The sequence below is a fragment of the Saccopteryx bilineata genome, chromosome 2 (assembly GCF_036850765.1).
Source record: "Saccopteryx bilineata isolate mSacBil1 chromosome 2, mSacBil1_pri_phased_curated, whole genome shotgun sequence".
Taxonomy (NCBI): domain Eukaryota; kingdom Metazoa; phylum Chordata; class Mammalia; order Chiroptera; family Emballonuridae; genus Saccopteryx; species Saccopteryx bilineata.
Genome location: NC_089491.1, coordinates 114,236,012 through 114,248,789, shown reverse-complemented (window position 1 = coordinate 114,248,789; position 12,778 = coordinate 114,236,012). Strand labels below are relative to the sequence as shown.

The following is a 12,778-nucleotide window of genomic DNA, read 5'->3' as shown; positions in this document are numbered from 1 at the left end:
GTCTATCTTTACATTGAGACCAGAGTGTTAACCAAGATGAAAATTTTTTATTCATTTTTATTTATATATAAAATTTGCAATTTTTGCCATCTTAAGTATACTATATATTTAACAGTGGTATTATATTCACAACATTGTGCAATCATCACCATTACTATTTTTAAAACTCTATAATCACCCCAAACGGAAACTCTGTAACCACTAAGCAGGACCTCCCATTTCCCCCTGTCCCAGTCCCTGTTAACCTCTGATTGACTTTCTGACTATGAATGTGCCTATTTTAGCTATTTCCCAAGATGAATTATTGGCAACTAAAAATGTTTGGAAATGGAGTGGGCTTCTTCAGGGAGGAGGGTGTGATGTGCATTATCACCAGAGTTGTTAAAGAATGGAGGGGGAAACTCACTTTTCATCGTGGAGGGGATTTACTTCAGGCTGGAGGGAATGACTGGAAGATGTCTCCCAGATCTGAGTCTGTGAGAAGAGGAACTCCACAATCCACTCTACTATGTGTTTTAGAGGCTAGTCCTGGCCCCATTTCACCTAAGACGAAACTGAGGCAAGAGCTGTGCAGTAAGTAGCCCAAGGTCAGACACAAGAGCTATGGATAGAACCGAATTCTCCCGATGCCTGGCCCTGCCCTGCATTCCACCCTCTGACAGCGCTGCTCTCCCGTGACCTACTTGTCCTCCGGTTCTTAGAGCTTCTTCCCACATTCCCTCAGGGCTTTGTTGGATGGCTGCATCAACTCCCTTAAATGAAAAGTGATTAATAACATCAAATTCTTATCTTTATTGCCACGGAGATAAAGGCATTTGGAAGCATAGAAAAACTTTAAATAACCATCAGAAAACAGATCCTCGGATGTCTATCAACAACATTCGTGGAACAGGTAGACATTAGATGTCAAAAGAACATGGGGATGGATTACATAATCGCCCATAGCACACTGGAAAAACACAATTGCTGCTTATTTTTTTAAATACAGAGTTTGAGACCAAAGAGAGCCTTCAATTCTGATGTAATCTCTCTAAATATGGAAGCAGACACAAATGTATATGAAAAAGACTCAAGATTTTAGATACTGTACACTGTATTTTTAACAAAATATATCACTGGACAATGTCTAAAGAGAAAGCTAATATATATGTTTTTCTTAAATATGTAGTAACTACAGAACCAGTCTCTCTTGTTTTTAGAGAGATAGAGATAGAGGGAAAGAGAGGGACAGACAGACAGGAAGAGCGAAAGATGAGAAGCATCAACTCATGGTTGTGGCACCTTAGTTGTTCATTGATTGCTTTCTCATATGTGCCTTGATGGGGGAGGGGGCTCCAGCTGAACCAGTGACCCCTTGCTGAAGCCAGTGACCTTAGGCTCAAGACAGCTATTTTGGGCTCCAAGCCAGTGACCTTGGGCTCAAGCCAGTGACCACAGGGTCATGTCTATGATCCCATGCTCACGCTGGCAACACCGCACTTACATTGGTGAGCCTGTGCTCAAGCGGTGACCTTGGGGTTTCGAACCTGGGTCTGCAGCTCTACCCACTGTACCACCACTTGGTCAAGCAGACCCAGTCCCTTGTTTAATGACAGATTCTAAGAAATATTTTTCAGCATAAATAGAAAACAAAAGTAAAAAGCTTTATTAAAAATTAAATGTTTACCAAATATCAAATCGACTTTCTAGAAATTCATTTAAAAGTCAATAAAATTTCTCTATGGGATTTATTGAAAATATCAGTCCCCATCTTTATATGCCCATTTCCCCCATTTGTATCCTAAGAGGTCTGCCAGTAAAAAAACAAGTTTTTTTTTTAGTCATTTGTTCAATAAAAACTGAAAGGAAAACCTAGAAGCCAATGGAACAATTAAATTCAACATATAAATATATTAAAAGAAATCTGTTTTAGGGCTTCATAAGTCAAAAGGAATGCAAAGACATTGCAAAAATTAATTACAACAGACCAACCATTTTTTCACTATATTGGTTATAGACATATTCAGAGGCACAAGAGCACCGTACGAAATCCTGAGGTGGGCAGCAGAGCCCCTCAGCAGGGGGACCAGGGAGCTGGCTTCTTCTACCGTTTTGCTCTGAATGTGCGGATGTCCATCCTCACACTTATCCCCTCAAAGCTGTATGATGGCTTCTGCATTTCTGGCATGAAGCCACATCTATCCACTTTTCCACCAAGACAAAGCTAGTGGAAACAGGAGGTGGTGGGACTGACACCAGGGAATCAAACGCTTTCCCAGAAATCACGCTCCTGCCCACCCCCAGGTCATATTGCCTCTAATATAGTCGCCCAAAACAGAAAGCCCAAAACAGAAAGCCAGACAGGCCTTGTCATTCCATCTTCTTCTGAACCGGAAGTCTAGTCATGCATTATGTGAATCTCTAACTCTGTGGATCCCATTTCTAAAGTCTCCTTTAGGAAAGCCTCCTTTCCTTGCTCACTGGTTCCGTCCTTGCCCAGGCTCTTTGCATCCCTCATCTAGACTGGTGCGATACCTTCAAATTGCTTACCTACCCGCAACTTTGGCTTATATCCAGCCAACCACCAGGCTGGACTTTCTGAAACACAAATGTGACTGTCACTCCTCACTGCACATAGAATAAAAGTCAAAAACCTTTAAACTGGCACAAAAGCACAGATGATCTAATTCGACCTCTTCGGGGCCGTCTACCACCTTCCCCCTAAATGTATTTTTCAAGCATAGGAAGCTTCTTACTTTCTTCCAGTTGCCCATAATATTTCTAATTTTAATGTCTTAGAATATACTATTATTTTCCCTGAAATCTCTTTCCCTCTTCCTGTTTATATGGAAAATTCCTACTTACTTTTTAAAATTCAACTCAAACTTTTTGCCCTGTGAAGATTATAATCTTTCTATTTCTGATCTCCATATAGGTAGGTCCAGGCACTCACTATACTCGTGTGTGTGTGTGTGTGTGTGTGTGTGTGTGTGTGTGTGTATCCCTATGGCACTTCATACATTGCATCGCAATTCCTTATTCACATGTTCATCTTCTACTCTAGGCAGTGACTTTCTTAAAGACAGAGACAGTCTTACTATCTTTGACCACTGCTATCTGGTACATAGCAGGTGATTAATGGGTGCTTGTTGAATGAATGACAGAGGAAATGACTGAAATGGCTATAATTTCATAGGACACTGAAAAAGGTAACACCATGGTAGAAGAGTAATGAGCTATTCTGTGGCAATAAGAGCTTTGTAGCCCCTGAAATGATCTTGTTTATTTCAAAAAGAGGAGATAGGTGATGACATAAGTGAATTTTCGAAATTACTGAAGTTTAACATTTTAAATTGAATGAAAACTAATAAAAATGTTTAAACATTATTGGTAAAAAAAAAAAATCTTTCTAAAAATGCATTCCACGTTTCCTTGCCTTTAAAAGAGAGTGTGTGAACCAAATTTAACCTTTTTAGATGACTCAATGTCATCATTCTGAAACTCAATTATTGCTGAGGTAGGAGGGCTGTCTGCTCCTCTATTAAATGGCTGCAGAGAAGCCATTTAGTTTCTCACCGATTTGCTTTCTTTGCCACCATTCGGATTTTATCTAGTATCTTAAGACGTTGTAACTGCATGAGCCTTCAGCATCAGAGAATGACAAAACCACAAAACTTGGGTACTTAAAGGAATCTTAGTGATCATTTAATCTATCAGTCTATCAAATTTTATAGATAAGAAAACTAAGCCCCAAGTGTGTAGTCCTTTCCTAATTCATTGCTTTTAATCTTCTATTTTAATAACTTTCAAATTGTGTTCTGCACTCTATTCAATTTTAGCTCAGACCATGATGTTCATCTTTCTCCAAAATGCTAAGGGCAAATTAAATTTAACAAAACATACCACGGGACATTTTTTTTTTAATTTTTTAAAAACTTTTTTTATTGAATTTATTGGAGGACAAATGTAATTTGAATGAATTTAAAAATCAGGACATGTCTGCTCAATATCAGAAGTACAACATGTCCATTTATCAACAGGATCTCCTCTTTTAAGTTATTTGTGTGTATTCTATTGCTTTATTCATTAATAAAATCCCTGTTAATTAATTAATACCTCACTCAGCCTCTAATCAGTGAATAAACCAGTCTATTCACTGATTAGTTATTTTCATCTTAGTTGTTAGAAATTTAGAGCACGAGGTAAGAAATACACAAACATTTACTAAGTACTCAGTACTGTACAAATAAGATCCTTACCCCTCAAAAAACCTTCAGAATAGATAATATTATGATACTTTCATTTTATAGACGAAACCAAGACCAAGAAGTTGCACAGTTTACCCATGGTCATACAGTTAACCAATGGTACAAGAGAAATGTAAACTCATATATCTGATACCAATGGTTGCCATTAAGGAATTCATAATCTATAACAGGAGAAAGTTACATATTCAAATAACCTTGTAACAGCATGGTAAGAGCAACCATCACAGTGTGGGAGCACAGAGAGGAAGGAATCATTACACCCGAAGAGGTGAGGGAATGTTACACAGCCACATTTGAGGCAAATCTTACAAACAGTAATAATAGCACAGTTTTATAGGAATTACTGTGGTTAGGCACATACCATCTAGCTGACAGCTTCCCAATAACCGTACTATTTTTTCCTTCTACAAAGAGAGAACTGAGGCAGAGACAGGTGACAGTAACACACCCAAGACCACACACACTACAAAGGGGCTGGTTCCAGGGCCCCTTCTGTGCAATACTAATTCCTAGAAGTGAAAAAGGCTACCCTGTCCCCAGGTGAGGGAAGAGGATAGGGACAGAAGCAAGGGCATGAGTGGGCAAGAAAAACAGAGAGGAACCTGGAGTGTCTGGAACAGCCAGAGTAAACTGGCTGTTCCAGTAAACATTTAAATCAGATGTCACCAGCCCTCCAGTTAAAACCGATCATTGGCTGCTTACTGTGTTTAAGAGAAATCTAAACCCTTCCTGCTCTCTCTCCAGTGGCAACACCCACCACTGTCTCTCTCGCTCACAGCACCCGCCATGCTGGCCTTTCAGTCCCTACAACCTGCCAACCTTAGATAAAACCTCTGCACATGGTGTTTGTTGCTTGTTCTGAAATATTCTTCCCGTCACTTTTACCTAGCTAACTCTTAAGCGTCCTCTGGTCTCCAGCTAATTATAATTTACTCAGACAGACCTCTGAATTTCCCCACCTTGTTATAACATCTCACAGCAGTACCCTTAGTTTTTCCTTCATTGAGTTTACTCTACTTTGTAATTATCTATCTAACGGTGTCCTGATAGTTCCATGAAGGCAGGGACTGTGTCTGGTTTTGGTTGTTGTTGTTTTCCCTGCTGTTTTTTGTCTATCTGTCTATCTGTCTGTCTACTTCCCCATGACTGGCACATAATGAAATAGCAGAGGTTGGGGTTGGAAGAGCACACTCTTTATCTTATGGACAATGTGAAGGCAGGAAAATTTAATCAGGATTTGTGTCAAGATCAAATAGAGGCTTAAATAAAGCAAAACAAAACCTAGTATAGTGTGGGTGATAGAGGAGAGAAAGACCAGCTGAAGATCACTTCAACAACCTGGATGACAAGTGCTGAAGGCCTGAGCCAGGGGGTGAATTCAGGACGTCACAGGTGCTGTGGCTGGGTTTGCTCATTTGGTGAGTGTGTGTGTGTGTGTGTGGGTGTGGGTGTGAGCCTGCTCTGTGTACCCTGTGAACTACTCTTCACACAGAAGGATAAAACAAAGCAGTAAAAAATAAATCTGTCTAGAAAAACACTATACCGTCCGTTAGAGAAAAAGTTCAAAAACCAAAGACCCTTCCTGGCTCTTCCATCCAAAAGGAATAGAGGAATGGGTAAGTAAGTGTTTTCCAGGGGAACCTCTTTAAGGGGAAGCCGTTTAGGGCAGAGATGAAGAGAATTGTATGAGAAGACAGACTACAGAGTTTTCCAGCCCAGGGAAAATTTTCCAAACACACTCGGCAAAGGAGCACAATTCAGGTTTTGCTGAGGCAAGAAGCCTGAGAAAGAATGAGACCAAAAAAAAAAAAAAAAAAAAAAAAAAATGGCACAGGGTGATTAAGTGTGACCTACGTAAAAATGTGGAAAATAGAAATCTACACATTGGAGAAAGACTGTGAACCCAAGACTGAAGGAGGCAAGGAGCTGAAATGTTATATACAAGAAGGCCACGAATGGAAGCAGCCAGTGCCAACCCCCCCCCCCAGCCCTCGGCATCCTTCCTGGGTGCAGGAGAGAGGTGCCCACGTGGGGGCTGGCCTCTGTGGCAGACGTGCTGCTAGAGGCTGCTCTGGACACTGCAGATTCCACTCCTGAGGACGGCTCTCCTAAATGAGGCTTCAATGGCGGAAAGCTCAGACTTCAATAATGTCTTCAGTTTTTAAAATAACATGCTTTTCTTGAAAATGGAAGCTTCCTGATAACTATTCTCCCTAATTTCCTGCATGTGAGTGAAATCTAAAGGTTACTTTAAATATAAAGTTCATCTTACCGAGAGCATCTGGGAGTCTCCACAGTAAATCTATGTTTGGCTTCTTCTTCGCAATAGTAAAAGTGTGCTCAGGGAAGATGGCGCCAGGAAGCTGCCACTTCTCACACCTCCAGCCAGCACCCCTGTTTCCTCTTGCATATGTCATGGTAAAAGAGCCAAACTCCAATCTTCTGTTTTCCCGGAGCCACCTAAAATCGTGTCTCGAGTGCTGCTGGGTTGTGACAGACCACCCCCATGTCTAGCTACACTGTGACAGTTTGGGGAGACAGTGACATGATGGCTAGGGAATGAGTATCCATTCTGAGGGAGGTACGAGGGGCTTAACTTTAGCGTTACTAAAGTTACCAGAGTAGGTAGAGAATGAAGGCTTATCTCTTTTCACATAGTTCTCATCGTTCTGGAGGAACAGTCCCAGACTGGGTACTGAGAATATTCCGACTTCAGGCCCTCACAGGAGCAGCTATGCCTGGGGGCAGCGGCCTCTAGAACTCAGTGCTGAGTGGGGAGTGGCGGGGGGGGGGGGAGGCTTGTTAAGTAGACCAGGACCATTATTCAGGACAGCCCATGGGAAGGGGTCCCTGTTTGCTTCCAACCACAAGCTGAGGCTCACCCACATTCTAAAACTGGCTCCTGGTCAGAGACCGGAAGCAGGAGGCATCACCTGATTCAGAGAGTCACCGGTTCGATACCCACCTGTCCTCCTGTTGGTGCCTATTCTGTTACGCGGCTCCTGCCTCAGAAAAATATATCCTTGGGCTCTGGCCAGTTGGCTCAGTGGTAGAGCGTTGGCCTGGCGTGCAGGAGTCCCAGGTTTGATTCCCGGCCAGGGCACACAGGAGAAGCGCCCATCTGCTTCTCCACCCCTCCCCCTCTCCTTCCTCTCTGTGTCTCTCTTCCCCTCCCACAGCCAAGGCTCCATTGGAGCAAAGTTTGCCTGGGTGCTGAGGATGGCTCCATGGCCTCTGCCTCAGGCGCTAGAATGGCTCTGGTTGCAACAGAGCAACGCCCCAGATGGGCAGAGCATCGCCCCCTGGTGGGCATGCCGGGTGGATCCCGGTTGGGCGCATGTGGAAGTCTGTCTGACTGCCTCCCCCGCCCCCCCAAAAAAGAAAAATACATCCTTACTTCTTAACCTTTTTTTTTATCACATCCTATCTCGTTTCCTTCAGTGTGTTCCATTTTTGTCTTGTTTCCTCCCTGTGTTCTGTTTCTCTCTTTCTGAGCAGTGTTGGTCTGCAGTGGGCCCACTTCTCTAACCCATTTCTCTCCTTCCCTCTCAAAGCCTCACCTCCTCCCTACACCCCTTTTCCAGTCACGGAAGGCTTCTTGAAAGAGTACTCTACACTCACTAATGCCTTCACATTCTCCCCTAAGGAAAATATAACAAGATTTCTAACCCTGTACCCTAGGACTGTCCCTAATCTGTTTTCACAACGATCACTGTCAGACTTCATTGCCAAAACTGATGACTTCTCAGGAGTGCTTCTGGATAACCTTAAATTTTTTTTTTTAAGATACTATTGTTTTCTGACTTTCCTCTCACCCTCTGGCCACTTTCCCCATCTCCTTCCCCCTGCACCTTCAATGCCGACGATCCAAGAGTCTGCCCCACTTCTCCTTTCTGTGTGTTCCCAGTGTGAGTCCTTTCTCTGGGCTTCAATGGCAGTTTGTGTGCCGATTCCCAGACCTGCGTAACGCTGGTCCTGACCTTCTGCTCCTGAATGAAAGTTCTGCATTGCCAACTCTTTCAAGAATCTTCTGGATGTCTTATGAGCCCCCCAAGTTCAGAATAGCCAGAGCTGGACTATCTTTTTCTCACGCCCAGTCAAATTTGACAGCCTCTTTTCCCTCATCACTCACACTGCCATTCAGTTCTGCTAGTTATAACTCAAACAGGTCCTGCTGGCCTGCGCGCTGTTAGCTCCCTCCACTTCCACGGCTCCACTTGGACTCTCGGAACGCTTGTCAGGACCAGAAGGCGGTTAATAGAAGGAACATTGTGAGTCAGACTAACTGGATCCCACTTTCTTCACTTAATAGTTGTATGCATTGGGCAAGTTATTTAACTTCTATAGAATTCAGTTTCCTCATCTGGTAAGTGGGGTTAGTACTCAGAACTACTATATGAAGTTTGGTGATCAAAACAAAATGTTATTTGCAATGACTGGCAAGTTGTAATTTTTCACTCAGTACTCTCCTCACCTCCCCCTCACTGAGTTCGAGCTCCCTGCCCTCCACTGATCTCCCCCCCTACCCCCAGTATACATTCAGCCCTACACCAGTTACTCCCTATGTCACAGCTCTAGTCACGTCAATCTTTGGTTTAAAGAAAACACAACTTTTTACAAAGTTTCACTGCCCATACAGCATAGACCATCTCCTTAGTAAGGCATTTATGACTCTTTAGAAATCTTACCCCAAAATACTTTTCCAGCTTACAAATTCACCACTCTTTAGTATATAACCTATATGCCTCATGCACCATATACATTGTCAAGCCTTGGTTTCTTAGATATATTCATAGCCATATTAGTATATCTCAAGTATTAGATATGTATGCATCCAATACAAATACATAGACATATAATATCCCTTCCTCCACGCAACTTAGGACACATTGCCCTCGCCCTGACTCATAGGTCAATTCTGGTTGTTCTTTCTGGTGATTGGTTTAGACCAGGGATTCCCAAACTTCTTACACAGGGGGCCAGCCAGTTCACTGTCCTTCAGACCGTTGGAGGGCCGGACTATAAAAAAAAACTATGAACAGCCTGACCTGTGGTGGCGCAGTGGATAAAGCGTTGACCTGGAAATGCTGAGGTCGCCGGTTCGAAACCCTGGGCTTGCCTGGTCAAGGCACATATGGGAGTTGATGCTTCCAGCTCCTCCTCCCCTTCTCTCTCTCTGTCTCGCTCTCCTTCCTCTCTCTCTCTCTCTCTCTCTCTCCCTCTCTCTCTCCTCTCTAAAAATGAATAAATAAAAAAAATAAAATTATTAAAAAAAAAACAAAAAAAAAACTATGAACAAATGCCTATGCACACTGCACATATCTTATTTTAAAGTAAAAAAACAAAAAAACAAAACAAAACGGGAACAAATACAATATTTAAAATAAAGAACAAGTAAATTTAAATCAAGAAACTGACCAGTATTTCAATGGGAACTATGGGCCTGCTTTTAGCTAATGAGATGGTCAATGTGCTCCTCTCACTGACCACCAATGAAAGAGGTGCCCCTTTTGGAAGTGCAGCGGGGGCTGGATAAATGGCCTCAGGGGGCCACATGCCCATGGGCTGTAGTTAGGGGACCAGCTGTAGTTTGGGAACAACTGGTTTAGACAAAGGAACTCATTATAAACAAAAATACCTTAGGGGATGTTGGCTTTGGGAAGTTGTGAAAAGGAAAATATGTGAGGAGAAATAAGTTCTTTGTCACTTTGAACACTGCTGTGTCTGGCTGTGACATCTGGAACCACAGCAGCCATCTTCTGATCACCAGGGGCGCCACCCAGAGGCAGACCCGAGATCTGGAAGAGAGCTCGGCTCTTGATTACACTGTTAAGTCACTGCATCAAACAACGCTGGTATCAGTCCACTCACGCATTTCTTGATATACAAAATAACAAGTCTTCCAATTGTTGATGGCACTTGGAGGGACAGTTTTATGTTTATCTGCAGCAAACAGCACCCTAGCTGATATACAACTAAAGTAACCATGATCAAGCAAAGTGGCCCAGAAAAGGTGATTCCAGGGGAGCCTTCAGCAATGCAGTCAAGAAGTAGGAGCAGCATATAAAAAGGCATGGTTATAGAAGAATAAGATATTCTGAAGTAGTTCAGAAAGTCTATTGCAAAGAGGATGAGTATGGAGATAAGGCTGGAGAGGTGGTAGTCAACCATATGCTACGGTGATTAAAAATAGCTACAACACTGCTGTAGCATTTTCTATCAAGAGGCAGAGTCTATTTTAACACCCCACAGACCTGGGCTGTATCATGACTTGCTTTAACCAATAGAATGTGTCAGAAGTAATGTTATGCTAGTTCCAGGGCAAAGGCCTGGCTCACTTGAAATGCTGTCCTGAGGCTGCCATAGTATAAAGAAGGTGATTGTATTATAAGGAAGGAATGAGGGGCCAGGGGAGAGAAACTGGGGTGTTTTGTCCGAGCCAGCTCTTAGTGCTGGGCATGTGAGAGAAGAGGGCATATGGGCCACGCAGCCCTTCCAGCCATCATCTGACTACCCATGAGTCCAAGTGAGAGCAACCGATGAACCTCCAGCCAACACACAAAATCGTAAGAAGTAATAAATCAAGCTGTTAGATTTACAGTAGTTTGTTACATAGCAATAGGTACCTGATCCACAGTCCATGACAAAATATTCAAACTTTACTAAAAAACTATGAGGATTTCCCAGATTAGTCCCAATTTTTAGAAAGATCACCTTGGGAGCGGTATGCAGAGTAGTTTGCAATGGGGGCAGGGTGGAGATGGAAGGACTTATTAGAAGACTACTGCATTTGGGGCAGAGCTTGGGAGGAGGTAGACGAGATTATGGGGGGATAAATGGTGATGGAAGGGACTTGACTTGGAGTGGTGAACACACAATACAATGTACAGATGATGTACTGTGGAACTACACACCAGAAACCTGTATAATTTTGTTAACCAGTGTCAACTCATAAATTCAATAAAAATGGGGAAAAAGAAGACTATTGCATTAATGGAGCTGAGAAATAAGGTGTAGCTGGGAAATAAGGTGGATCTGAACTAAGACAGTGCCACAGGGAATGCAGAGAACAGAAATCAGAGGTACAATCAACATGACAGAAACCCAGGTGACAGAGTAGAGAAAAGAAAAGTGAATTCTAATTACTAAGAGATATCCAGACTAATTAAATGAGTGGATGGTGGTGCCATTCTCTAAGAGAGGGACCATCAGAGGAAAAAAATGTTTGATGTAACCGTAGAACATCCAAGTGGAGATGTCCAGCAAGGTGTTGTGAATACCCAATAAATGTTTGGTCAATAAATTACCATGATTAATCTGGGTAGGTACTGATGTGTTCTAGTCCAAGAAGCCATTATTATTACATGGCATTACTTGAGTTCTGAGTCAAAGTGTGAATGGTATACACTCCTTTTGTTGGGATCTCATCAGAATAGGAAAGAAGAAGAAAGATAATATTTGATACAGTCCATGGTGCTGACAAACCTGCATCTTAAAGTTGTTCACTTCCTGTACATTAATGTGGCATCCTCAGGGAACACTGCTAGTATATAATGATCCTCAGGGAACGCTGCATTTGCTTAGTGTATCCAGAGGGGAAACTCTATAATATAAGTTCTCTCTCTCTTTCTCTTCTTTCCTATAGATTCTTTATGCCCCCCCCCCCAACCTGTACAGTTAGAAGGGGCTTCCCTAACTATCTGCTGGAGAGAACTGAGACACTCTCCATGTTCTATGTTTTTCAAGTGAGCACAATCTATAATTTATTAATGTCATATTATTGATACATAATGTGAAACTACAAAGGCTACAAACAATTTTAATAGGTACATGTAAACATTGGCTTACCTTTGAAATTGATTAAAATAGCAAGTAAATGGCTGGGAACCAATCTCATCTTTCCAGTATTGTTGCCAATTCATGACATTTTCCAAGTTCTTCTGATTTTCTCTCTTACAGGGAGGGATATAGGAGCACTAACAAAACAGAACAACAAAAATAAACCTATTATTCTATAGAATATTGAAATATAGTGCACTTTTTTATAGAGGGAGATAGCATTGTGCAGACAGTAAATCTATTTCTGACCTACCCAATTTTTAATACAATCAAATTTAAATAGCTAAACTATATTAAGTCCTCAATTAAGGTCATTGATAGGTTATTGACACTGCGACCAACCCCAAAATTGGTATAACAAAACCAATTTCACCGTGGGTAAATTGATATAAACAAGAGTTAAGTTCCCAGGACATTTCATCAACATTATGATGAAACAACAATGAATGAAATGACAGCATTCAAGGACCTGCTGCATATTTCAAATTTTTAATTTGGCACAATTACAGAAAATATTCCAATAACAAAAATACAACAAAGAAATAACCTTCAGTCCTTACAGTACAAGGCTATATTATAAACAGCTAGTTGCAATCTAATAGCAAACCACAAGCATACTCTCTCTTTTTGAAAGCCTACCAATCAAGAAAGGAAAGCAAAAAATAAAGTTAATTTTATCTTCAAGTTCTTTC

The 12,778-nt window shown here is 41.9% G+C and overlaps 1 protein-coding gene across 3 annotated transcripts in view; it reads right to left on the bottom strand.

Annotated features, from left to right (window-relative positions):
* The window catches only part of KCNMB4 (potassium calcium-activated channel subfamily M regulatory beta subunit 4), a 57,576-nt gene that overhangs the window by 24,628 nt on the left and 20,170 nt on the right, over nt 1-12,778 (bottom strand). For all 3 annotated transcript variants that reach the window (XM_066257659.1, XM_066257662.1, XM_066257661.1), the window contains one exon: nt 12,096-12,223. In XM_066257659.1, coding sequence (XP_066113756.1) covers nt 12,096-12,223 — 128 coding nt within the window. The remainder of the gene's footprint in view (nt 1-12,095; nt 12,224-12,778) is intronic.